Genomic DNA, 27,234 nt, shown 5'->3' on the forward strand with positions numbered 1-27,234 from the left:
GTTCTCAGGAGGTCCACGAGGTTAAAACTTTTTTCATAATACTACTAAGACATTACCTTTTCCATTGTGCTAACATTTGTGCTCACCAGGCAAAAGCAATGATGCGTAAAACTCCGGGTGCCTTAGCATGAATCAGGACAGTGGCTCCTGACTGTGCTAGCCATTCTTCATTGCCACAGACCTGGAGTTTAAAAAAATAAAATAAAAAGCTGGTTTCATTCAATACCCTTAGATGAATCTTGGGCCTTGAGTACTTGTCTTTTTATTATTCTATATGCAAAAATGGGAGGGATGCATAAGACACTTCTGCTGCTCACTTGGTCCCATGGAATTTTTTTCATGTTTTCCAAGTAACTGATGCATGTTACAGGATCATTCATGGGTAAAGATCTGTTCAAAGTGCAAGATAGACAGATGGATTTTAATGTAACAGAGTTCACAAAGTTCACTGATACGGTTTCAGATTCCACCTTGCAACCAGCCTTTAAGAAACTGCTTCCTGTTGAGGTTTGGTGTAGTATCAACGTGGAATATCCACAGTTATCTGAAAAGAATTATCTGAAAGTTTATAAAACATTTTTCTCTTCTACAACTACATATCTGTGTAAGGCTGGATTTTCTTCAACCACAATATATTGCAACAGATTGAATGTGGAAGCAGATAGGAGAATTCATTTATCTTCTAATAAGCCAGGCAATAAAGAAATTCGGAGGAAAAAAAAAAAAGTAAAACAATGCCTCTAGTCTCACTAATTTTAGGAGGGACAGGTTTGGAATATATAGAACTAATTTTTATTAGAAATGTTACTTTTGCTAACTTGTTTTAACCTGTGCTATGATAAATAGCAATAAATAAAACTCATGTATACAAAAGCTCTCCAATAATTTTTAAGATTGAAAAGGGATCCTAATATTGAAGAGTTTGAAAACCATTCTCTTTAAATTTTGAATGTTAAGTCAGTAGTTTTATCATGCTAAGAAAGTAGCTTTTATTACTATGCTATTTAGTATTTCTGCTAAATGGATGTTGAATTTTATTAGAATGACTATTAACCATGTATTAAAATGATCATATTAACTTTTTTCTATGAGCTATTGATCTGTATTAATCTAATAGATTTTACTAATGATTCTTTCTTGCATTCCTGGGATAATCCTTATTCAGCTTTAATATCATTTTAATGCAGCACTGGGTACTGTTTTCAGAAATGTCGTGGGGTTTTTTCCCCCAGTTATTTATTTATTTATTATTACTGAATATTTATAATATTGTGTTAGTTTCAGATGTACAGCAAAGAGAGTCAGTTATACAGTTTCCTGTGCTATACAGTAAATCCTTGTTGCTTATCTATTTTATGTATAGTAGTTTGTATCTGTTAATCCCCAACTCCTAATTTATCCTCCTCCCCCTCCCTTTCCCCTTTGGTAATCGTAAGTTTGTTTTCTATGCCTGTGAGTCTGTTTGTTTTGTATATAGATTCATTTGTATTATTTTTTAGATTCCACATATAAGTGATATCATTTAATATTTGTCTTTGTCTGACTTACTTCACTTGGTATGATAATCTCTAGGTCCATCCATGTTGCTGCCAGTGGCATTATTTCATTCTTTTTTATGGCTGAGTAATATTCATATATATATATATATATATATATACACATATGTTTATATATACACACACACCACATTTTCTTAAACTAGTCATCTGTTGATGGACACTTAGGTTGCTTCCATGCCTTGGCTACTGTAAGTAGTGCTGCTATCAACATTGGGGTGCATGTGTATTTTCAGAAAAATTAGAGTTTTCTCCAGATATATGCCCAGGAGTAGGATTGCTGGATCATAAGTTAGCTCTATTTTTAGTTTTTAAGGAACCTCCATACTGTTCTCCATAGTGGCTGCACCAATCTACATTCCTACCAACAGTGTAGGAGGGTTCCCTTTTCTCTACACCCTCTCCAGAATTCATTATTTGTAGACTCTTTGATGATAGCCATTCTGACGGGTGTGAGGTGATACCTCATTGTGGTTTTGATTTGCTAGAAATGTTGTGTTTTTTGTTTTTAGGCAATATTGGTATGTAGTTTATTTCTCTTCCTTAATCCATCTTGCTATCATAACTATACCACCTTCATAAATGAAAAAGGACTGTTTCCTTCTTTCTCTCTGCTGTGAAACTATATCACGGGGATTGTTTTTCCTTGGAAGTTTTAAAAATTCATCTGTAAAACTATGTGAGCTCCAAGTCTACTGATTTATTCAGGGTTTCTTAAGTTCCTTTTTCTTATTTATATGTGTGTTTTTGCCAGAAAATTACCCATTTAATTGAAATCTTTCCAGTTTCCTTATTTTACTTATAGTTATGCTCTTATTTTACTTCCTTTTAATCTATATATTCTTTAAATTTTTTTTTTTTGTGGTACGTGGGCATCTCACTGTTGTGGCCTCTCCCATTGCGGAGCCCAGGCTCCGGACGCGCAGGCTCAGCGGCCATGGCTCACGGGCCCAGCCGCTCCGCGGCATGTGGGATCTTCCCAGACCGGGGCACGAACCCGTGTCCCCTGCATCGGCAGGCAGACTCTCAACCACTGTGCCACCAGGGAAGCCCTAATCTATATATTCTTGTTTTCATTTTTCCTTGATTAGACTTACCTCTGGCTTGCCTAGTTTATTGCTTTTTTTCTCTTCCAAAGAACCACCTTCTAGCCATTGTCTTTATTATTTCCTTCTTCCTGCTTCCCTTAGCCTTGTGTTTGTTGTTGTTATTTTAAATTTCCATATTAAATATCTAATTTTTATTTTCATTCTTCCTTGTTTTAGAATGTATCCATTTAAATCTGTTGAGTTACTATTGTAGCCTTTTAGGAAAATGAAACAACTGTGTTTTAGGGTTAATGTGCAGATAAATAATGTTTTAGGATGAACGTGCAAACAAATAACATTCTTTGGACTTTTTAGAATTTTGTATGGCCGAATGAAGAATAAAACTGGGAGTAAAACTCAGGGGAAATCTGCTTCTGGCACCCGCATGTCCATCATTCTGAGGTTCCTCGCTGGGAGCCAGCCTGAAGAGATCCAGATATTCTTAGACCTGCTGTTTGAGCCTGTGAAGCACTTCAAGAATGGTAGCTCTCAACTAGCTGCCTCTCTGCATGCATGTTGTCTGCTCAGACCTCTGCTGTCTCAGGCTGTTGCCCACGCTCTTGGGCATCTTTCTAAGGGGGTCACTCTTCCTAATCTCGAAGGTGGTCTTTTTGCTGACAAGTTTTTTAAAAACTTTGATTGAATTAGGTGGAGCTAACAAATGATCCTGGGGATTATCGTCACCCCTGTGCTAATAAGCCCCTGATTACAAAATGTGTATTTTTAGGCCATTTGAAAAATGATGCTTATCCATATACGATGAATAAGTTTCTCCTTAGAAACTTAAAGCATGCTGCAAAATTAATCTTAATAGTCTTGGCATGTATTCATTCGCTGAATCGCTCATCTATTGCATAATGATTTGTTGAATACCTCCTGCACCCCAGACACTCTGTTGAATATAGAAAAATGAATATTTGTAATCTCTGCTCTGAGCCTCACGGTCTAAACATAGTGGATTAGTAAGTGTATACAATGAGCTGTGATGCTCTGTGGTATGTTCTCCAGTATGCGATCTTAGTAATTAATAGTGATAATAATGGCTAACATATACTGAGTTCCTACTTCATGCCAGACATTATGACAGGCCCTTTATGTATAACTCAGCTGACTGTTAAAGCGGCCACATTAGGTTTCAGTACTTGGTTGTCCCCATTTTATACATAAGGAGACTGAGGCTTAGAGAGGTAAGTGTTTTGCCCATGGTGAACCTGGTATTTGAACACAGATCTTCCTGACCATAGTACCTCTGCTCCAGTCTTAAAATTGCTTTGTTTTGGGCAAACAAAGATATGTATTTATAGGGTAATGTGTTGCTTTTTTTCCCCCACCTCGGGGGGTGGGGGAGGGGAGGGGATAATAGATATAGCTGTTAAAAGCTTTTCATTCAGTGTAATATGGTCCTGTGAAGGAAGTTGGCTGTAACGAATAGAAGAGTTTTTGTTCAGTGTAATACCTCTGTTGTAAGAGAGTAGCTATTAATGATACCCTTATGGATAGGCTGTTTTGATGTATGAATCAGTAAGCTCATGATCTCATACCAGTTGGTTTGAAGTAAAGCTCAAGCAATAACAATTCAAGTCTTTTAAGTAAATTATGAAATCAGTATGGTACCTGTTTATAAAGGACCATTGTTTTATTTATTTATCAGGGGCTGCAAGAGAAATAAAACACTTGATTCTCAGCCTTAAAGGAGCTTATAATGTAACAAGACATTTTCCTTGAAACTGCTGAAGATAGCATAGTCCATGAAAGCTGAGAGGGAGAAAATGTGTGGAAAGTTGATAGACGGAATAAAATGGAATTCCTTAGGTTTTGAGGAATAGTATAAATAGGGTGAGAATTGGGCTTAGAGGCTTAGTTCTGTCACAAGTTTCTTACTTTCCTTTACTCCTCAGTTTCCTCATCTATAAAATGATAGTAGTAAAAGCCATCACATCTAGGTCATTGAATGTTGGGTAAGAATCAAAAGGAGAAAAAATGAAAGTAAAGTACATTATCATCTGTAAATCATTATATAACAATAGAAAATGCTGTATTATTGAGGGAAAGTGAAAGGAAGCTATAATTATAAATAGTAACAAACTAATGTTTTCCTTCACATGTTATCTCTGCTCCTCTCTGTTTCACTAGGAGAATGCCATTCTGCTGTCATTCAAGCAGTAGAAGATTTGGATTTGTCTAAAGTTCTTCCTTTGGGTCGTCAGCACGGTATCTTAAATAGCCTTGAGATAGTATTAAAGAACATTAGTCATCTGATCAGTGCATACTTACCAAAGATTTTGCAGATACTGCTCTGCATGACCGCAACTGTATCCCACATCCTTGATCAACGAGAAAAGGTGAGAGAGATTCACTTTACACGCTTTCTTCTTGGGTAAAAGTCTGTGTCTTACTTGGGAAATTGGTTGGGGCCTGAATATCTAACATCCTTCTAGGTTAATTCTTTCTTATGTAAAGTATCTCTTTATTTATTTATTTTTTAAGTATTTTTCTTTCTTTCTTTTTTTAAATTTAATTTAATTTCTGTATTTATTTATTTTTGGCTGTGTTGGGTCCTCGTTGCTGTGCGTGGGCTTTCTCCAGTTGCGGCGAGAGGGAGCTACACTTCATCGCAGTGCGTGGGCTTCTCACTGCAGTGGTTTCTCTTGTTGCGGAGCACGGGCTCTAGACGCGCGGGCTTCAGTAGTTGTGGCGCGTGGGCTCAGTAGTTGTGACTCGTGGGCTCTAGAGTGCAGGCTCAGTAGTTATGGCTTACGGGGTTAGTTGCTCTGCGGCATGTGGGATCTTCCTGGACCAGGGTGCGAACTCATGTCCCCTGCATTGGCAGACGGATTCTTAACCACTGCACCACCAGGGAAGCCCAAGCATCTCTTTAAAATGGCCTTCCCTACAATGGGAATCTTCACTGTTATAAATATTTACGAATAGCTAGAAAATGCAGATTATAGCAAGTGTCTATTTAAAAAGGAGGTGAAATGGTAGGTAGGGAGTTAGTTCTGTATACATCTCAGAACAAAGTCAGAGGTAGTTGAGCTGATGTTTTTTAGATCTTAATTTCAGGAACCTAAAAGTGTAGGACATCTTCTAACTCTCATTTAATTCAAAGTGATTGGATAATGAATAGAATACTGTTAGCACTGTCCTTGTTATTTTGAGACAGAGTTTCCCTCTTTTAAAGGTAAATGCTTGCCTATTGTAAGTGTAATGTTTTAAATAAAGGTAAGTAGCAAGACCGGGCAAGACAAGTCAGCTAGCTAACTGCCAGGAGGCTTCGTGAGTTGGTGCTTAGGAAATGTTTTCTGAATTATATTCAAGACAATATATTTATGTTTTGTTGAAACAGGTATGTGGACATAAGTATACACATTGGAGTTTAGGGAAACTTAATGTTTTTATGGACTGACTGAAGGCTTGTTGGAGAAAATGGGACTTGAAGTGAAAACCCAGACTCAGATATCTGCTGTCGATTCTCAGTTAATGACAAATAGGCACAGTTTTGATTTGGCTAAAATTCATCTCATTTGTTTTTAGGGATATGCCTGATGAACTGCCTCTCAAATACATAACTAAAAATTGACAGCCAAAGTTTTACACTGTTTTTTCAGGCTATGCATGGATATAAATCTGCTTTAGTAATGAAATAATATTCTCTGGTTAACAAGATCTACAGATTTAGAATATACCTCCCATTTTGCTAGGCACTATTTTATTTTCATCATTCTTTCATTCATTCCTTCAACAAATGTTAAATGAGCCCCTGCTGTTTGTCAGGCACTGTACTAAGGTTTGGGATGAAGCAGCAAACAAAAGTTCCTGTCCATTTAATTATACAGTAAATACTTATTTCACACCTACTATCTCCCAGACATTGTTGTAGGTGGAGAACGAAATGGTAAGGACTCCGTATCTTGGGGAGAAGATTATAGATAAATACAAAAATATTCAGAATAATGCCAGATGGTAAGTTCTAAGAGGAAAATAAATTCAGGAGCCTCCCCTGCAGATCTCTTAAAATCCTTCTCTGTGTCGCTGTCTCCTCTCCAGTACTCTGGTCTGTGACTTCTAGCCACCTTGGCCTCCCCAAGTCGCACAGCTGTCTCCTCATTTGAAGAAGATTGTTGGATTCTCCCTGGGCTCTTCCTTTCCACACCAAGGCCTGAAACTCTGCAGGCAGGAAGCCGGGGACTGTGTAGGACTCATCTCATCTGTTTCCCCTCTCTCAGGGATTACTGTCCTCTGTTGCCTGCTGTCCAGTGTCCAGAAATCATTGTTTCATATATTCTATTCAGCTTTTTAGTGTCTTGAGAGGGCAGGATAAAATCTGGTCCCTGTCACTCCATCTTGACTAGAAGCAGTAAAACCACGCGAAAGGAGCAGGCAGAACAGTCCTCTGACTTAACACAGGGCTGGGAACAGCTCGTGTTCCCAACAGCCAGAGCAGAAACCTCATGAGACCTGGGGCATCAGGGAGAGTCCTTGGGCGGGGATTGCCTCAGTAGTGGAGCCAGATTAGCCCAAGCATAAAGGCTGCTATGACACCACTAACAAAGCTTAAGAAGATCAAACCTTTTCCTAATAAATTAACTGCATCCCTGTTCAGAAACTTCTAGGTGATTTAAATGAAACTAGAATTCACAGTGTCTGACATCTAGTCAGGTATTACCAGGCATGCAAAGAAAGGAAGATTTTGCCCATAATGAAGAGAAAAACCAGTGGATAGAAGCAGACCCAGAAATGACACAGGTAGTAGAATCAGACAAGGACATTAAAACAGCTGTTAGAAATACACTCCATATATTCACAGAAGTAGAGGAAAGCATGAGCATGTTAGGGAAAGACATGAAGCTGTAAAGAATTTAAAATGAGGGAATGTGGTAGGAAGTGACCCATCTGGAGGTGGATGGGTGCTGCTCTTACTAGGGTGTTCAGGGCCACCTCTAAAGAGGTGATATTTGAGCTGACACCTCCCCAGCCACTGGAAGAACATTTCAGGCAGAGAAAATGACTAGTAGTACAGAGTCCTGAGGTGGAACATTCTTGACACATCCTGAGAAGAGACAGAAGGCTGAGGTGGCTAGAGCACAAGGAGCGAGATGTGTAAGATGAGGTCAAGAGGTGGGTAGGGCCTCGTAGGCTATGATGAGGAGCTGGATTTACTCTGAAGTGTACTCGGAAACCTCTGAGAGGTTTGAAAGCAAGGGAATGATAAGGTCAGTTTGATGTTCCAAAACTTGCTTTGCTTGGTGGAAAGAGGCTGTGTAGGGCCAGGAGTGGAAGATGAAAAGGGGTCTTAGAAGTTTTTTTTGTCTGTGTTACATGAGAGCTTCAGGGCCATAGGGAGAATTGTGTGAGAATTTTAGTTTTTACCTTATAGTGAGGGATAGTGACTACCTATACATGGCTATGTTAAGTCATGAAATGTTACAGGTTGTATAAACCCTCGGTAAGCCCTCTGACTTTCTGGTTAACTTAGAAGGCGTTACTCAGGAATGCAGCCTTTCTCCTGAGTCAACAATCAGTAACTCAAAGGATCATTTATGCAATTTCACAGTTCATTAGACAGTGAGGTGCTAGCCTTCCAGACACGTAGGAGCTTTCTCTTCTGTTCTGTTCTTTTTTTTTTTAGTTCTTGGAAAAGTCCAAGGAATTCCTTGAGGTTCTGTAATGAATTATTGCAAGGTAATATGCTCAAGTGAGTTAAAGTTCTACATTTGTGTGTTTGAGCTAAGTTACTCATTTACTTTTTTGTATCTTTCAGATCCTCCAGGGCATTGACTGACACTGAAATAGGTGTCTTGAGGGTTCTTGAGGGTCGTTTTGGTTTGGGTTTGTTTTTGTTTTGTTTTGTTTCTATACATTTAAGCAATGAGGTACTTTGTAAATGTCCATGAACTCAGTCATATGGACTGTTCCTCTAGGAATTAAAGTCTCCAGTTGCTCATTTTCAGGATTTTTCTCCAGTTTACTCAACAATTACTGAGAAGTCTGGGCAGTTGATTACAAAAGAGAAGAGTACATGCAGATCTTACTTGATTGGATGGGAATAGGGGAAAGGGAGGGGTCTGATTTGATGTCATGTTTGCCAAGGTTAGTTTCTTACTACTCCGGGGGATCATGATACCATGTTTTTTCAAATGTCAGTAATAGTTTCTGTTTTTCACCAAACATGATCTAGCAGATAATGAAAATATTGCCAGTAGAATTGAAGCAGAACAGAATGACTTGTAATTGTGTCACCTTCTTATGCTTGCCTGTCATCTCCTCTCTTTGTAACTTGTATAATTAGATAATTAGCTAAAAGTGAATGGTAGAAACTTGATGAGTATGTGAACTATCATGATTCCTCAGACTTTTGCATAGCAAAGCAATGGCATCCTTGTTCATATTCTCTTGAATTTAAAATGTACAGTTTCAGAAAAGTAAAACAATGTAGAATACAAAACAGCTGTTCCCACTGAGATTTTGTTTTGCCCTAAGGACACAGTGTGATTTTACTGGGCCTGATAATAGAACACATCTCACCACTTGGTTTTTTTAAGTATGCTTTCCCCTCTTGTTCAATAAGGAAAGCAATATGACTTACTCAGTTGGCGTTTCCATGTGGATCAGAGCTTCATAACAGGATCCCAGCTTGATTCTTCACCACCTGAGCAGGAGTGCCGCCCTGAGGAGTCAAGAATAAAAACGATATCTTTTTAATAGAAGATCTTTATTTTACAGATACAGCTGAGGCTTATTAACCCACTGAAAAATTTAAGACGTCTTGGAATCAAAATGGTAACTGATATCTTTTTGGATTGGGAGTCCTATCAGTTCAGAACAGAAGAAATTGATGCTGTATTTCATGGTGCAGTTTGGCCCCAGGTAAAGCTTGATTTCTCTGTTCTGCCTGGATACCTTCTGCTTTTTCCTTTAATACTGCTTCACCAGCACAGTCTGCACCCAGCCACGAATGCTAATCCAGGTCTTTTCTTTCACATCAAGCCTTTCTTTGCTTCTGCAAGTTTTAGAACACTTTTCTTTGCCTCTACTACCACCTAAAGCTCCAGAGCTAGTTTCTCCAATACCATAGCGTTTATACTTAAGGCTAATTTGAATATGACTGTTGTCTCTTAAGCAAATGTAACCTAACTTTTGTAGCACCTCACATAGTATGCCTTTGGGTTTTGACAAGCATGAGGGAAAATACACAGGGTTTTTTCTTATTTCCTTGTTTGATTTCTCTGGTTGTCCCCACTTGGTGATGATAACTGGTGTAGTTATAGCTAAGACTGTAGGAGAGACTTGATTTTAGGAAAGATTTCTCACTACTCAGTTTGTCCTTTAAATGTTTATCTCTTGGCTCTTTTATCTTCTGGTGTGATTTCTGTTCTTGTTCTGCTTTTCAGTTGTTTGGTTTTTTTCTACAATTCTGTGTATGTTCTTATTTTGTATTCTGTCTTTATTTTGTGTCCTAGATCAGCAGGCTTGGATCTGAGAGTCAGTATTCTCCTACTCCTCTGCTGAAGCTAATTAGTATCTGGTGCAGAAATGCAAGGTATAATCTTTTTTTTTTTTTTTTTTTTTTTTTTGCCTTTAAAAAGGGCAGTGTTTTAGACTAACTGGTCAAGGGAACTAGTAATGTAATTTATGCTCTTTCCACACAGTGACCTACTTTCAGTGCAGTTAAAAAGAATAAGGCAGTTGAATCTCAAAATACATAGTTTGAAGAAAAATACAAGTTGCTAAATAATAGGTGTAGTGTGTTCCAGGAAAAATGCTTTTATATGTGTGTGTATGTGTGTATAAATACAAAATGAAATCGAAAATGGATCAAGGCTACACGAGAAACAATGTCACCATAGCAAGTGGAGGCTTGGTGAGCTGGAGTGGGGAAGGGAGACTTTTCATGATATATCTTTGGAGTGTTTGAATTACTTATAACAATAAAAAAAGGAAAAAATAGATAAAACAACATTTTGCAATTTAATATAAATTAAAACTGTAGAGTGTATATTATATCAAGACTTACACATTTTTAGCTATTTTTACAATTTCATTAAAACTTGAAAATTAGGGATTTCCCTGGCGATCCAGTGATTAGGACTCTGTGCTTCCACTACAGCAGGCCCAGGTTCCATCCCTGGTTGGGGAACTAATATCCCTCAAGCTGTGTGGCACGGCCAAAAAAAAAGAATTGAAAATTGAAAATCAGTAGTATTGGGGGGCTTCCCTGGTGGTGCAGTGGTTAAGAATCCACCTGCCAAAGCAAGGGACATGGGTTCGATCTCTGGTCCTGGAAGATCCCACATGCCACAGAGCAACTGGGCCCATGCTCCACAACTACTGAGCCTGTGCCCCAGAGCCCATGAGCCACAACTACTGAGCCCACGCTCTGCAGCTACTGAAGCCCGTGTGCCTAGAGCCCATGCCCCTCAATAACAGAAGTCACCACAATGAGAAGCCCGCACACCGCAATGAAGAGTAGCCCCCGCTCGCCGCAACTAGAGAAAGCCTGCACACAGCAACAAAGACCCAGCGCAGCCAAAACTAAATAAATTTTTTAAAAAAGAAGAAAATTAGTAGTATTGGGATTGATATGGCTGTTCTTCCAATGTGTAGTGATTGTATCAGCAGTTTGATTTGACCTGGCAAAGGGAAAAACAGATGTGAAACACACTAGGTAGTTATATCATCACCCAAATATTACAATTTTGTATGTTTGCTTAAAAATAAAAGCTGATTTGTAATTCGCATTCTGTCATTTTCCCGGTTCCCACTTAAAAATTTCACAAGCTTTCTGGATTCTCTAGGTCATTGTCTTCTCTTCTTCTAAATATGCATACAGCGCTAATGGTCACAAATCAGTATCCTTTTGTGGACATTATGAGCCATTTACAGAACCTTCATCTACTGATGGTTCAGAGATGCTGTGTTACAGACCAAATGAATATTTGCTGAAGAATGTGGGAACTTTCAGTAAAGTGGGAATGTGAGAAACCTATTTTGTTTATCTCAGTGATGGAAACAGACTTAAGTTTGCCCTGGTCTATTTTGAAGAATGAAAGAAAGATAGAATAAAATAAAATGTGTTTATTATTGATTCAGTGTTAAAATCTTGGCATCAGTTTTTACAAAATTGGGATCATACCTTATAGCTAGCTTTTGATTTTGTTTTTTTCATGTAAATTATGTCACGAACGTTTCCCCGTGTCATTAAATAGTCTTCAAAAACAATACCTTGCCATTGGCTTCCTCAGGAAAGCCTGTTTTATTTTTACTGTCATAAGGGCTCTTTTCATTTATTTCCCAATTTGAGAAAGCAATTTCATATCTTGTTTTTTCATTGGACATTTACAAGCAGCACTTCATAGGCATACTTGAGAAATATTTTATAGTTGTGTCATTGTTAATACAAATAAGCCATGAAGGACTTTCATCCAAGAAGACTTTACAGTGGTGACTTGGTTTATATGTTAGTTGGGTCCTTACTCAAGTATAGATCCACATCATTGGATGCCACCTCATTGTCTTCTACAATTTCTCTCTCGTTGACAATGGACATATGATATGTAAAGTATCTTGCTTGGTGCCTGCGCATACTATCCCCAGTATCTGTTGGACAAAGATGTATGAGTATAACCTCTTAGAACTTTTCTCTCAGTCTCTCAGGACTAAGTATGTTAAAGTGCTTGAGCTCTTTTTCCAGTGATGATGAATTGGTAAAGCCAAACTATTTGAATTTTTTCAGTTTGGCCTTCCTACTGATTGTTAGGATTGCATCTCTGGCTGTAAAACAATTGCTAGTTTGCCCGTGGCTGGAAAGCTTTTGTGTTCTCTACCTTTTTGGGTATCGTTCGTGTGAGTCTTTCATTACTGGAGATGGATTCATCTCCCTCCCTTGACAAATGATCCTAATCTGAATGTTGCATATCCTAATTCAGCAAATATTTGTTTGGTCTGTGGTCTGTACTCCTAATTTTCATGTTGTAGTACATGGTTTTTATGTGAGCATATAAACATTCATATTCTAGAAGGCTTACAATTGAAAAATAGCCTGTCTTTAATACATTTCTTTTAGAACTAGGGCTTAGACTGCAGTTCACAGCTCAGGTCTATGACTTATTAGCTCATTGGCTTCAGACAGTTCTCAATTTCTTCATCTGTAATGTGGAGATAAGGATACCACCTTAACATAGAGATGTTGTGAGGATTAAATGAGAAATATACATAAAGTGCGTAGATAATAATAATGGTTGTATGGTGCCTGGAATTATTATCCATCAAATTTTAAAGTAATTTCCCTTCTGAGTAATCTTATTAACATTCATATGCACACATACACATATATATTCATTAAACTCTATGAAAATTCATATGGAACATGTTTTTAGAAATAAACGTATTGAAAAAGAAGATGACTATTTTAGTGTTTTTTCTTGCAGATATTTCCCTTTCCTGGCTAAACAGAAACCTGGGCACCCGGAATGTGATATCCTGACCAATGTTTTTGCGATTCTCTCAGCAAAGAACCTCTCTGAAGCCACAGCTAGTATTGTGATGGAAATAGCCGATGACCTTCTTAGCCTTCCAGATTTTGAACCCACAGAAACAGTTTTGAGCTTACCGGTGACAGGATGTGTATACACAGAAAGTGCAGATGGTATGTAAGCTGTACAGAGCAGATGATTCTTATACTTCTGAGGTATCATTTGTGCCCTCAGAATGGAAAAGTTGATAGAATCTGATTCTTTTTATAACTTACGCTATTAGAAGAGTTTCTTTTCTCTAGGAATTAATACCAATTTATATAAGCTGAATTTTCTTTGCAGTAGGTAGAAATTCGGATTATTTACGCTCCAGAAAGCTCAACTATCCTTCAGGACATTATCAGATGATTTCCACTGTCATGTCTCTGAATTCTTACCATATTATCCTAACAGTTCTCTTACTACTACCCAAAATGGTTTAAATCCTCAAGGGTCTCATATAAAATTTTAATTTAGCTACTGATATAGATGTTTTGACTAAGAAGAAAGTTATTTAATATTTAGAGTTGAAATATATTAAATTTTCATGGTAATTGGGTGCTTTCCTTTTCTGTCATTAGGAAGATATTGTACAGTTAGCTTTTAAGAGCATAGTTAATTAAAATCAGTACATTTATCACTGTTTCAGAGTCTATCACGGTAGGAGGACGATTAATTCTACCTCGTGTACCTGCAATTCTCCAGTATCTCAGCAAAACCACAATAAGTGCAGAAAAGGTGAAAAAGAAGAAGAATAGAGCACAAGTCAGTAAGGAACTGGGCATTCTTTCAAAGTAAGTGATACATTGGTCCTTAAAAGATAACATTACCACCTGTAGCTTTAATTTTTGTATTTATGCTTGGTTTTTCATTTGTTTTAACAAGGTAATAAGCTAAAAAAGTTTTCAGTATTTTAAATGTCCTTCATTTTTAAGTTAATGTAGAATTCTCTTTCTCTGCTGGAATAAACCTTTTATGACATCTGCCTTTATTTAATTATAAAAGATAACAGACTTTTCAAAATTCTAAGGTAGACTAATAGATTTGCCTGTTTATTAGCCTTTACGTATTTTGTTCAATTAAAATTTCGAGTTATGTGAGATCACATAGTTGTGATTTTTTTTTTAAGTGTGATTGATAAAAATAATTTAAAAGAGCAGGTTGCTGTATTTGTTCTTTTAAGCGTCAAGAAGATCTTGCAAGGGTTTTTAAAGATTCTCTTTAAAGATTCTCTACATACTGCTAGACCTGGTAATATACAATTGTGATTTCTACAAAGTGCCTGGTTAGTGAATCTGAGTGCACAAAATGATTCTATCTTAAAATCTAAATTGTTACAGGACTTAGTTGTTGAAAGTTTATTTTTTCTGTTACTTTCAGCAACAATAAAAAAATGATATATTAGAATCTTCCAGGAACTTCTTTTAAATGTTTTATTTATACTAGTGTATTTCTAAGTTTTGCAGAACGGGAAACCATGGGAAATATACTTACTAAATTTTATCATAGGCTACGTGATAGTGAGGAGATGATGAGTGATTAGGCACCAGAAAGACTGGGTTTGAAAGACCTGCTCTGTGACATCAACTTCTCTGAGCCACAGTTTTGTCTGGGCAAAGTGGGGTTAATAATGCCTACATTATAGGGCTGTTTTGGGAGTTATATGGAAATGTATATAAAACCTAAAACAAGTCTTAGCACTTAAAATGTTGTTTCCTTGCGAAATAAGTAATTATCAATTACTAATTATAGGATTGGAGTTTACTATAACCCACCTACACAATCAGATATTACAAAAGCAATAGAATAGTAGCCACCAACCTGAAGTTGGAGGGAAATAAGAGTGGGCACTGCTAAATAACTGAGTTAAGCTTTTTACACATACACACATACTTAAAAGCCACCTGGGTCTTTCATCACTGATGCTTTTTTACAAAAAGTTTAACTTCTTGGAGAAATACTCTTAACTTATATATCTTCCTTACATATTCCATTTTTTTTTTCCTTCTCCAGGATCAGCAAGTTTATGAAAGAAAAAGAACAAAGTTCTCTGCTCATTACACTGCTCCTGCCTTTCCTCCACCGTGGCAATATTGCTCAGGCATGAATTCACAGCACATTTATTTGTCTTTGAAGTGGCACTTTATTTTTAGGTTTATTTGTAAACAATAATTTTATTGGTTAGATTCTGTGATGTATTTATCCCAGAGGATTTGTGAAAAGACTTCATACAGAAACATAAAATTGAAAACAGAGGAGAAAACTGGGGACAGAAAGAGGAATGGGGGCAGGCGAGAAGGTGGAGACCTCATCATCTACCATTACAGTAAAAGTCTCAAACCCTTTATTTTCCTTTGTTTAGCTTCTAATCCATTTCAGGATTTTTCCCCTCTCTGACTTTGATCAATAACAAATCTGCAACCTGAGACACGCATTGATCTTAAATATGGTGACAGTGGCAAACTGAATGAAAAGTCACTGTTTTGATATTCAGGCATAGTGTAGAGTTTCTGATGTGATTTTCAAACCGTAGTTCAGTCTTGATTAAAAGAGTCTTCCCATTTTGCACACTCATTTATAAGGCCTTAGGAGTTATACTGAATGACTCCTACTCTATAGTAATTCAGTTTAGAAGACCACAGATTTGTGAACAACCAGAAGTGTGTATTTTTCCTCAGCAAGTTCATTTTTCTTGGCTCTTTAACTAGAAAATAGAAAAAATTATTTTTTAAAACCCTGCATATTTCCTATTAGAATTAAAGGAAGAAACTGTTCATGGACACTATTATAGGTTTTTGGTTAAGTTAAAATGCTAAGAACTTTTAAAAGACTATGAAATAACTTTTCTAAGTACTACTACTTTTACTTCTTATTTATACTTGTTTTCTGTGCTGTAATATATTAAAGCCAATTTGACCAGTTTTATAAATTACTGAAATATGATTTCTCTCTATATTTTTTCTTAAGGATACAGAGGTTGATATTCTGGTGACAGTACAAAACCTGTTGAAACATTGTCTGGAGCCTATGAGCTTCCTCAAGCCTCTAGCAAAACTCTTCTCAGTTATTAAGAACAAGTTGTCAAGACAGTTGCTTTGTACAGTTTTCCAGGTCTGTAATATTCGTTTTTACCCCAAAATCACCCCTTTTTCAAAAGATAGCTATGATGTGGAATGCATATTAGCAGCTTGCTTGGTGCTGATATGATGTTTCCATATATATTTGAGTGTGGCAGGGAGTCAAAGGGAGACAGGCAGACAAGTTAAGGTTTTATTCACTAATCATATATTGCCTTCATTCCTTTTAGACCCTTTCTGATTTTGATAGTGGATTAAAATACATTACTGATGTTGTCAAGGTAAGAAAGAAAATCTTATGTTTCTTTTGCTTCCAAAGTATTATTATCCCTTATTTAAGATTTATATACCTTCATTTATATGGTTTCAATGGCATTTCTCGTAGCTTAACGCCTTTGATCAAAGACATCTTGATGATATCAACTTTGATGTTCGCTTCTCAGCGTTCCAGACCATCACCTCTTATATTAAAGAGATGCAAACCATGGACGTTAACTACCTAATTCCTGTTATGCATAATTGTTTCTATAACATGGAGGTAGGTTTTTATAGCAAAAATTTATGAATTTTTTAAATTGTTTTGATAATACGACTAAATGACCTAATTTCTTAATTTGGTTTGGAGGGGGATGGGATTTTTAATATAAAATTTCTTTTAGTTGTAGAATATTTTATTCGGCAAAGACCGTACTGTTATGCTCATGATTTGAAAGGCAGATATTTTGAATAAAATAATATATGTGGAAGCACTGTGAAAAGTCGAAAAGCTATGTATTAGAATAGGAAAATCCACAGAGACAGAAAGTAAATGAGTGGTTACCAGGAGCTGTGAGGGGCGGGAGGAACGGAGAGAGTGACTTCTAATGGGTTTCCTTTGAGGGTGATGAAAATGTTCTGAAATTAGATAGTGGTGACGGTTGTAAAGCCTTCTGAATATACTGAAAACCATTGAATTGTACAATAAAAGGGTGAATTTCATAGTGTGTCAGTTAAATATCAATTTTTTAAGTTATGTAACTATATTATTTAACAGTTTGCCCTCTTTTATTGATATAGTAGAAATAAAAGGGGTTTGCAACTATATTAAGTGCCATGTTGCTAAAATGAATTAAAACTCAAAAATGTGGAAAATGAAACCCTTGGTTAATAGTTAACTACGTAGTGACATCAGTAATCTTTTTGTGGCATTTTATAGTTGTTCATCTGATATTAACGATTAAGTAATATAGGAAAAAGTAATCTCCTCATTTGGGCTCATTCTTCATATATCTTATCAAATTTCAACATGAGGGAACCTGAATCAATGCCTGGTTGGCTGAGTTGGGAATACTTTCTCTACACTCACAACCTACATTCCTTAAACCAGGAACTCTGAAGCAGCTAACCAGAATTATACCAGCCAACTGTGTCATTGTAAGTGATCACCTGATTTTGAATATTGAAAACTGGCTTTAGTGAACCTTTTGTTCTGTTTGCTTTGAGAAATAAAGCTAATTAAAAAAACACATCTCTACATCAACTATACTTCAATAAAAAATGAAAAAAAGAAAAATCCATGACAGATAAAATACCAAGTTTCTAAATAAAGGCAAAATCAGTAATAAAAAAATAGTACACCTCATAGTATTTTCTGAAATTACTGACACTTCTCAGTAAGCATGACTTTTCAAAGTCACTTACTGTATTCCTCACAACCCTATGTTTGGTTCTTCCTTAAGTATGAAGTACCTGTGGGACATTTCTTAGTAGAGAGTTTTATACAGAACAGTGGCTAAATATTATAAACTCTTTCATTGGGAAATAATATTCAATATTATAGTTATTATACAGAATAATTTGGGTTTTTTCCTGTGTCCAGTTAGGAGACATGTCTTTAAGTGATAATGCAAGCATGTGCTTGATGAATATCATCAAAAAGCTTGCTGCTTTGAATGTCACAGAGAAAGAATATAGAGAAATCATTCATCGTTCACTCCTGGAGAAATTGAGGAAAGGATTGAAGAGCCAGACAGAGGTATTGGGGTTTGCAATTAAGTACTACTATCTGTGGGTTTTGTTTTTGTTTTTGTTTTTCCCTACTTCTGCTATAGTTGTGTAGAAAAGCAGTCAGGCTTAGTACACGTAATTAAAATACTTGATTGTATAAATATTCAGCAAACTTTTAACAGGGGAGTAGGAACGGAGAAGAGGGCTGTCACTTCTGATTTTATATAGTTTGTTGTTTCAGTGGGAATGTTTTACTTTTTAAAAAATTGTAATGACTTTTTTGGTGTTTCTTTGTATTACCTAAGAAGCAAATTCTTTTTAAAATTAAAAAAAAAATTTTTTTTCTCAACTCCATGTTTGCAGAGTATTCAACAAGATTATACCACACTGCTTTCCTGTTTAATTCAAACCTTTCCAGATCAACCAGAATTTAAAGACTTGGTACAGCTAACTGATTGCCATGATCCAGAAATGGACTTCTTTGAGAATATGAAGCACATTCAGGTAGAAGACAATTCTGCTTTCTTTTTCTTGTCTATAAACAAGTGTTTCAAACCGTTCTGTCTCATTTAAAAAGATATATTTTAGGGAATTCCCTGGCTGTCCGGTGGTTAGGACTCCACCCTTTCACTGCCAAGGGCTGGAGTTCAATCCCTGGTCAGGGATCTAAGACTCCACAAGCCGCTCGGTACGGCCAAAAAAAAAAAAAGGAAAAGGAAAAAAAAGAAAAAGATATATCTTAATTTTCCAAAAAGTTCTGAGCTTCTCATTCCTTGGTCTTTGTGATCATCAAATTTGCATAGGAGATGATTGTTTCCTGGGGTCTGATTTCCTCAGTGGTATCAGAAACCACAATAATAGTGTCACCTTTCCCTGCCATTTCCTAAGAAGGTTAAATGCTCTAGGATCCATTGGTAAAGAAATACTATGGATTATGTCTCTGAAAGCAAATCAAGGCACAAGTGTTTGCTCATGTAACACATGGACTATATTTCACTCTTTTAATCTTTTCATGGAAGAGGAACATGATACTGAAATGGAGCTGGTTGTAGGTGAGATTTATTCAGTAACTAATTCATATTTTATCTGACTCGTAGATCCACAGAAGAGCAAGAGCCTTGAAGAAATTGGCAAAACAACTAATGGAAGGCAAAATTGTGCTGTCTTCTAAATCTCTTCAGAATTACATCATGCCTTATGCCATGGCTCCAATTTTTGATGAGAAAATGATCAAGGTAGGGCATTAGATCTAGAAACCAGTAAGCTTCTCCTTGTACCATGACACACTTTTCCAAACTGTAGATGGGGTTGGTGGCATCCATACTGATGTTGTCACCATAATTACAGTCCTAGAATAGTTCTAAAGCCCTTAAAATTGTGCCTGGCACTTGCTCTAAATATGGTGGCTATTATTTTATTTTCGCTATTATTAGCTCACAAAGGCCAACCACAAAATATTTCCTCGCTTAGAAATGATCACATTACTAAGATGGCATACTATTATTTTTGTATCATAGGCCTTAATTCTCATTGTTTTCCCAAATGGCTCATAAGAAATGAACTAGAACAACAGCTGCCTTTTCTTTAGCTCTATACCAGGTACAGACACAATACTAAGTACTTTAACATGTCATCTGATTTCATCCTCACAACAACTCAACCCTGTGGGGTAGGGACTGTTATCATTGTTTTATAGGGGAGTAAACTGAGAATATGTGAGGTTATAGAACTTTCTCAAAAACATACAGAGTCAGAACTGGTATTTGAACTCAGAGTGTCTTCACTTTTATACCTCATGGTGTGTAAGAACAGTGCCTGGCACATGGTAAAGACTTGATAAATATTTAAGTCTAACTGAGATAATATCAGGATTTGTGACTTGAATTTATACTGTTGATTATATGATCTTGTTCAAGGATAGGTTTCCTCTATTATTTCAGGATATTCAAAAAATTTTTAAGAATTTCGAAAGTGGATAAAAGAATGCATCCCTAAATTCCAGTTTGAAGAGCCAGTAAGCAGCTCAGAGTTAGATGGCAGTAAAATAGGAAAGAGGTGTAGATGAAAAAAATAAATTATATTTAGCTTTAATTGGTATTGTTATGGTATACCTTTCTACAGTCTTTTATTTTTAACGTATTTGTTATTTTACTTTTAAAGTTGGTTTCTTGTAGGTAGCATATAGCTGAATCTTGCTTTTTTTTTATCCAATCTGACAGTTTCTGCCTTTTAATTGGTTTTAGACCATTTGCATTTAATATGATGATTAATATGATTGGGTTTAAATCTATTATCTTGTTATTTATTTTGCATTTGTTCTGTTTTTTTCCTCTTTCCTCCTTTTCTTCTTCTATTGGATTAATTGGATATCCTTTAATGATTTTATTTTATCTCTGTTGGCTTATTAGTTATCTTTGTACAATTTTTTTTCAGAAGTTTTACCTGTATGTTAGTTTTAAACCACACAATACACTGTTGTTGTTTTGGCTTCAAACCATCAATTATCTTTTAAAGAGATCCTTAAAACTAAAGAAAAGATCTTTTGTATTTGCTTCCATATTATATCAGTAATTTCCAGTGCTCTGCATTCCTTTGTGTAGATGCAAATACTCATCCTGTATCATTTTGCTTTTGACAGGAAGACTTTCTTTGAATTTTTTGTAGTGCAGGTCTACTGTAATGGATTCCTTCAGCTTTTGTTTGTCCTTTCTCATCTTTGTTTTTGAAAGATAATATTTCTAGGTGTGGAATTCTAATTTCACAGGTTTTGAGTTTTTTCCCAGTACTTTAAAGATACTACTCTACTGATTTCTGGTTTATATTGTCTCTAAAGAAGTCATTCTTTGTTCCTCTGAGTGGAATATATCTTTTTTTTTTCCTGACTGGCTTTAAAATTTTCTCTTTATCACTGACTTTTAGCCATTAAATTATGATGTGCCTTAGTGTCTTGTGCTTGGGGTTTGTTGAGCTTCTTGGATCTATGGATTTATAGTGTTTGTCAGACTTTGAAATTTTGGGCCATTACTTCTTCAAAGATATTTTTGGTTCCCGTTCTTGACTTTGGAGATTCCATTGTATTCCATTCCAAGTTGTCCCATAACTCACTGACACTCTTTTTTTTTTTTTTTAATAGTCTTTCTTTTTTCCCTTCTGGGTTTCATTTTGTTTCATTTTTCTATTACCATGTCTTCAACTTCACTAATCTTTTCTTCTGTTTTGTCTAATCTACTGTTAATCCCATCCAGTGTATCTTTCCTCAGAATTGTGTTTTCCATCTCTAAAAGTTCAATTTGGGCCTTTTTCTTACATGTCTCTCCTTAACATGCCCATGCTTTCCTTTCCCTTCTTGATCGAATGGAATATATCAATAATTATGTCAGTTGTTTTAATATCTATGTCTAGTATTAAGTCTGTATCATCTGTGTCATTTCTGTGTCCATTTCGATGGGTTGATTTTTCTTCTTATTAGAGTTATTTTCTGCTTCTTTGTATGCCTTGTAGCTATCTTTCAGATGCCAGACATTGTGAATGTGACTTTGCTGGGTGCGGGATGTTTTTGTATTTAAGTGTTCCTGAGAATTTTTTTCAGATGCAGTTGGGCTACTTGTGAGTAGTCTGGTCCTTTTTCTTTTTTATATTTATTTATTTATTTATTTTTGGCTGTGTTGGGTCTTCGTTGCTGCACGCGGGCTTTCTCTAGTTGTGGTGAGCAGGGGCTACTCTTCGTTGCGGTGCGCTGGCTTATGATTACGGTGGCTTCTCTTGTTGCGGAGCATGGGCTCTAGGCAAGCGGGCTTCAGTAGTTGTGGCATGTGGGCTCAGTAGTTGTGGCTCACGGGCTCTAGAGCACAAGCTCAGTAGTTGTGGTGCACAGGCTTAGTTGCTCCACGGCATGTGGCATCTTCCCAGACCAGGACTCGAACCCATGTCCCCTGCATTGGCAGGCGGATTCTTAACCACTGTCCCTCGGGGGAAGTCCTGTCTGGTCCTTTTGAGGCTCGCTTTTAAGCTCTGTTAGGCACGAGCAGCCTTTAGTCTGGTGCTTATTTGAACCCACCACTGAGGCACTAACTTTCTGAGTACCTGAATACCTAATGCTTCATGTATCATGAGGTTTTTTTACTCTGGCTGATAGGAACACGATCTATTCTCGTCCCTGTGTGGTCTTAGATGAGTGTTTCATCTTTTCCTTTTTGGTGGTTCTTTCCCTGTCTCCTTACTCGTGTGTACTGATCAGTTCTCAGCTGAAGCTTAAGGAGCTCTTTCTCTGGGCAGCTTTTCTCTGTGTAGCTCTCTTCCGTCTGGTTCTCTGCCCTGAGGACTCTAGCTCCACAGCCTCAACTCTGCCCCCTTAACTCAGGGAGACATGGGGCCCTTTTTGGGTTTCTTCTCATGTGCTATGACCTGACAGTTATCCCCACACAATGAATTGGGGTAACTATACGGCTCATTTCATTTGTTTCCTTTCTCTCAGGAGTCACTGTCCTGCACTATTTGATGTCCAAAGTCTGAAAACTGTTTCATATATTTTTGTCTACTTTTCTGGTTTAAGGTGTGAGGGTAAATCCAGCTCCTGTTCTCCACTGTCGTCTGAAAGAGCTATCTCCGTTGCATCGTACTTACGAATGCTCAGCGGTGCAATCTGTAGTTGACTCTGACATTTGTCAACTTTTACACATTGAATTTACTTCATTCAGTCTGTAGGCTTGAACCAATCAGGGAGGTCTGAGTGGAATAGAAAACAAAATGTGTTAATATCCTTTAATGGGAGGAAGATGTCATTCCTTTCATTGACAGCATCTTTTCCTAGAGCTAGGGGAAAACAATGGAGTATAGTTTGGGCGTTCTTTCCTTTCTATAATTGCTGATCACCTACTGTCTAAGCTTTTTAATGCACCAAGTTAGCTGTGTACTTTATTTGCAAATACTTACTGATGCTCTTGATTTGTTTTACAGCATGAAAATATAACCATTGCTGCCACAGAGGTTATTGGAGCTATTTGCAAACATCTCTCTTGGTCGGCATATATATATTACTTGAAACATTTCATTCATGTCTTACAGGCGGGACAGATCAATCAAAAGTTGGGTGTCAGGTATGGTCAAACTGCTTATTTTTGTTTTGTTGTTAAAATCTAAATTTTGGATTATTTTCTGAAACAATCTTTTTACAATCTCAGTTTACTTTTACCTTGTATCAATGAGGTGATACTAAGACTTGTTAAACTGAAAAAATACCTAAGACTGGTAAAAATAATTTTAATGTTTTTAAGTCTTTAACTTTCCTCTCTTTTTAATAGTCAAGTGATATTATTAATCAAATGAACGTTTCTGTAAAAATTTTTTTAACAGTTTGCTAGTGATAGTGTTAGAAGCATTCCACTTTGACCACAAAACTCTGGAAGAACAAATGAGAAAACTTCAGAGGGAAGAGAGTAAGTTTTTTAAACTTTCTTAAACTAGATTTCCTTCCTATCCTTGGATACTTTATGATCATGAATTAAAGATAGCACAATTCAGTTTACTCCCTTTTTCTGCTCTTGTAGCAGTGACCAGTGAATGAGTCAGGAGGAGGTTAAAATGAATGGTTTGAGTATTTTTGTATAAAACTTATTTAACAGTAGAGAAGTCCAGACTAAATTGTATGGGTGAAAAAATCTGACCTGTAGATTATTTACACAGAAATTCAATTATATCACCTTAATGTGTAGAAAGAACGTTAAGCAGTGAATGCAAAGAAAGTCTAAGAATTAAAACTTAGAGCAACAGTTAATGAAATATAAAGTAGATATAACAGAAAGGATCATCAAAAATAAAAATCAGTCTTTGAAAAGATCATAAATTGGCAAACTCTGACAAGATTGACCAATGACAATAGAAGGCATAATAAATATTAGGAATTTTAAAAGATCACAATTAAATGAAAAAGGTAAAATAACATTGTGATCTTTGCACTTATAAATTTGAATACTTGGGTGAAACGTTCAAATTCTTAGAAAAATAAAATACAAAAACTGACTTTAGAAGAAATAGAAAATCTGAATAGATCTCTAATGATTAAAGAAATGGAATCTGTAGTTAAAAATTTTCTTCTGATGAAAATGCCAGGTCTAGACTGTTTTATAGGCAAGTTTTACAAACACTCAAGGAATAGATCATTTCAACCTTACATCAGCTATTTCAGGTGACTGAAAAAGAGGAAGCCCCCACTAACTCATGAAGTTGGTGATTGGTTAATGGAACTTAACACATTAGCAAACAAAAAAATGTGATCATCTGTATAGACACAGGGGGAACATTTGATTAAACTCAATATCCATTCATAATAAAAGCAATTATCAAACAAGGAATAGATAGAAATTTCCTTAACCTGTTAAAAGATGTGTTTTAAAAACCTAATGATGGGGGACTTCCCTGGTGGTCCAGTGGTAAAGAATCCACCTTCCAATGCAGGTTGCGCAGGTTTGATCCCTGGTTGGGGAACTAGGATCTCACATGCCACGGGGCATCTAAGCCCACATGCCACACCTACTGAGCTTGTGTGCCTCAACAAGAGAGCCCGTGTGCCACAAACTGCAAAGCCCACGTGCTCTGGAGCCCACGCCACAACTAGAGAGAGAAAAAACCCACACACCACAACTAGAGAGAAGTCCACCCCACAACTAGAGAGAGGAAAAAACCCACACACCACAGCTAGAGAGAAGCCTGCACGCCACAACTAAAGATCCCGCGTGCCACAAGTAGGACCTGATGCAGCCCTAGTTAGATAGATAGATAGATAGATAGATAGATAGATAGATAGATAGATAGATAGATAGATAACCAACCAACCAAATAAATGATAGGACTTCCCTGGTGGTCCAGTGGTTAAGACTCCACGCTTCCACTGCAGGGGGCGCCAGTTCCATCCCTGGTCAAGGAACTAAGATGTTGCATGCCGTGTGGCATGACCAAAAAAAAAAAACCTAATGAAACATCATACTCAATGGTAAAACATTAAAAGCTTTTGCTTTAAAACCAGAATGAGGTAAAGATACCTACTACTACTGCTTATATTGAACACCAGACTCTAAAGGATTTAGCCATCACAGAAAAATAAGGAAAAGAATAAACACTTAAGTAGGCCAAGGTATTTATTCTAATTGTTTTGGCTAAAGACACTGAAATATCTTGGCCCTTAGTTTGCATTACTGCAGTGTTCCTACTCAAAATTTTCTAATTCTTTGATTCATTATCAAATCACTCAAGAGCCACACTGATGAAGAGAAAAACTGTTTTGAATTTGTAGAAACCATTTGTGTTTTAAATAATTAATGTACTAAAGCCCCTTAGTTTATCTTCAGTCAGTTGAATCTGCATTTTGAAATTTTGCATAAACAGAAACATTAAAAAATTAAAATATTAATTCACTTCACTGTTTTCTTCTTAGGTGTGAATGGAGTTTGAAACAGTTAGTGAGCATCTACTGTGAAATGTGCTTTTATAGACATTATCTCATTTGTCCTCATAAGAACCTTACAAGAACCTTAGGTGTTAGTTACTGCATATTTTTGATATGAGAAATTGAGATTCAAGAGTAAAGTAACTGTCCCAAAGCTACACGGCCAGTAAAAAAAAATGAAGACTAATAGCTATCATTATTTTGAAAGTCAATGAAGTGTCAGAAATATATTTTAGGCACAGTATAGGCTTTGTCACATTTAATCCTAACAATAGCCTTGCAAGTAGGTGCCATCTACAGTTTACTGGTGAAGAATCCAAAGCCCATGAGGGTTAAGGTAATTGACTGTAGTCACATGGCTTGTTAGCAGAGCCAAGTCTGGACTTTTCTCTACAATACTGCCCAGGTTTCTTTAATAAATTGAATCCTATAATAAGGTACGTTTCTGCATGAGACTTGTTGGCTGCCATTAGGATTTTCATGTTCATGAATGTAGGTTTTTGCTTTTGGAAGCCTCCAACCACAGTACTTTGGAAGCTTCCTTTGGTTAAGAGCCCTCCTCCCCCCAGCCTCTCCATGTGATCCCAAAGTACCCTGTACTTGCTTACTATTCCACACTTTTTTTTTATAATTATCAGTTTACTTGTCTCTATTCCTCATTAGGTTAACTGTAAGAAAATGAAGGACTGTAACACTCTCATTTACTGCTGTTTCCTCAGCCCTTGTCTTGCCCTTACAGTCAGTGATATTTTTTATTAGATGTTAGTAGAAAAGACTACTTAACACAACTGTGTTGTTTCCTTATTTAATTTAAGGTGATTTTTGTTGTTTACTAAACATAGATACCATAGAAGAGATTGAGTTGCCAGAGCATGAAGCCATGGAATTAGAGCATATGGATGATGATGAGAAGGAAGATGGATGTAAGACTTTGTCAGACAAGAATGAAGAGCTAGAAAACCCTGACCCAGATGATTGTGAAGGGACAGCAGCTAAAGAATCCGAGTGTATCACGAAGTCCATCTCTTTCCTTCCTTGGAATAAGGAAGAATTGGAGAAAACAATTAAAAATATCCAAGGAACCATAACTGGGGACATCCTACCCAGGCTCCATAAATGTCTGGCATCTACGGTAATCATTCTGTTTGGGGCCCAGCAGGTCTGTGTGACCCTGTGGGGTGTCCGTGGGGCCCTGTCAGACTGAGGCTCTTAACTATGTGGATTGACATCAGCTTTTGGATTTTCTTTTATCTCTACATTTCACAGTTCACCTCCCTTCTCTTATCTCATCATCTTCAGGTTCATCTCGTACAGCTAAGGTAGTAATGTTTCTTCTTCATTATGATTTTGATACTGGTAGATATATGCTTTTCTGTCTCCAAAGTAGATATTAAGATGACTCCCATTTCCAAAAAAGGTTATTAAAAATTAGAGTATGTTTCCCTTTTCTACTTCTTGGCCACTTCTCTGCTATTCAAAAATACATTTTTCAGTACTTCCCTGGCAGTCCAGTGGTTAAGACTCCATGCTTCCAGTGCAGGGGGCGTGGGTTCGATCCCTGGTCGGGGAACTAAG

At 36.7% G+C, this 27,234-nt stretch overlaps 1 protein-coding gene across 2 annotated transcripts in view; it reads left to right on the forward strand.

Annotated features, from left to right (window-relative positions):
- UTP20 (UTP20 small subunit processome component) overlaps positions 1-27,234 on the forward strand; it is a 94,163-nt gene that overhangs the window by 44,278 nt on the left and 22,651 nt on the right. For both annotated transcript variants that reach the window (XM_022599776.2, XM_089921166.1), the window contains 16 exons: positions 2,960-3,126; positions 4,778-4,986; positions 9,368-9,511; positions 10,105-10,184; positions 13,072-13,289; positions 13,805-13,949; positions 15,169-15,256; positions 16,123-16,266; positions 16,463-16,513; positions 16,618-16,770; positions 18,091-18,246; positions 18,582-18,722; positions 19,316-19,453; positions 23,175-23,314; positions 23,571-23,653; positions 26,502-26,791. In XM_022599776.2, the coding sequence (XP_022455484.2) occupies positions 2,960-3,126; positions 4,778-4,986; positions 9,368-9,511; positions 10,105-10,184; positions 13,072-13,289; positions 13,805-13,949; positions 15,169-15,256; positions 16,123-16,266; positions 16,463-16,513; positions 16,618-16,770; positions 18,091-18,246; positions 18,582-18,722; positions 19,316-19,453; positions 23,175-23,314; positions 23,571-23,653; positions 26,502-26,791 (2,347 nt within the window). The remainder of the gene's footprint in view (positions 1-2,959; positions 3,127-4,777; positions 4,987-9,367; positions 9,512-10,104; positions 10,185-13,071; positions 13,290-13,804; positions 13,950-15,168; positions 15,257-16,122; positions 16,267-16,462; positions 16,514-16,617; positions 16,771-18,090; positions 18,247-18,581; positions 18,723-19,315; positions 19,454-23,174; positions 23,315-23,570; positions 23,654-26,501; positions 26,792-27,234) is intronic.

This window comes from Delphinapterus leucas, chromosome 11 (genome assembly GCF_059928025.1).
Source record: "Delphinapterus leucas isolate spDelLeu-1000000601 "Yukka" chromosome 11, BTC_Dleu_Yukka2, whole genome shotgun sequence".
In the NCBI taxonomy this organism is placed as follows: domain Eukaryota; kingdom Metazoa; phylum Chordata; class Mammalia; order Artiodactyla; family Monodontidae; genus Delphinapterus; species Delphinapterus leucas.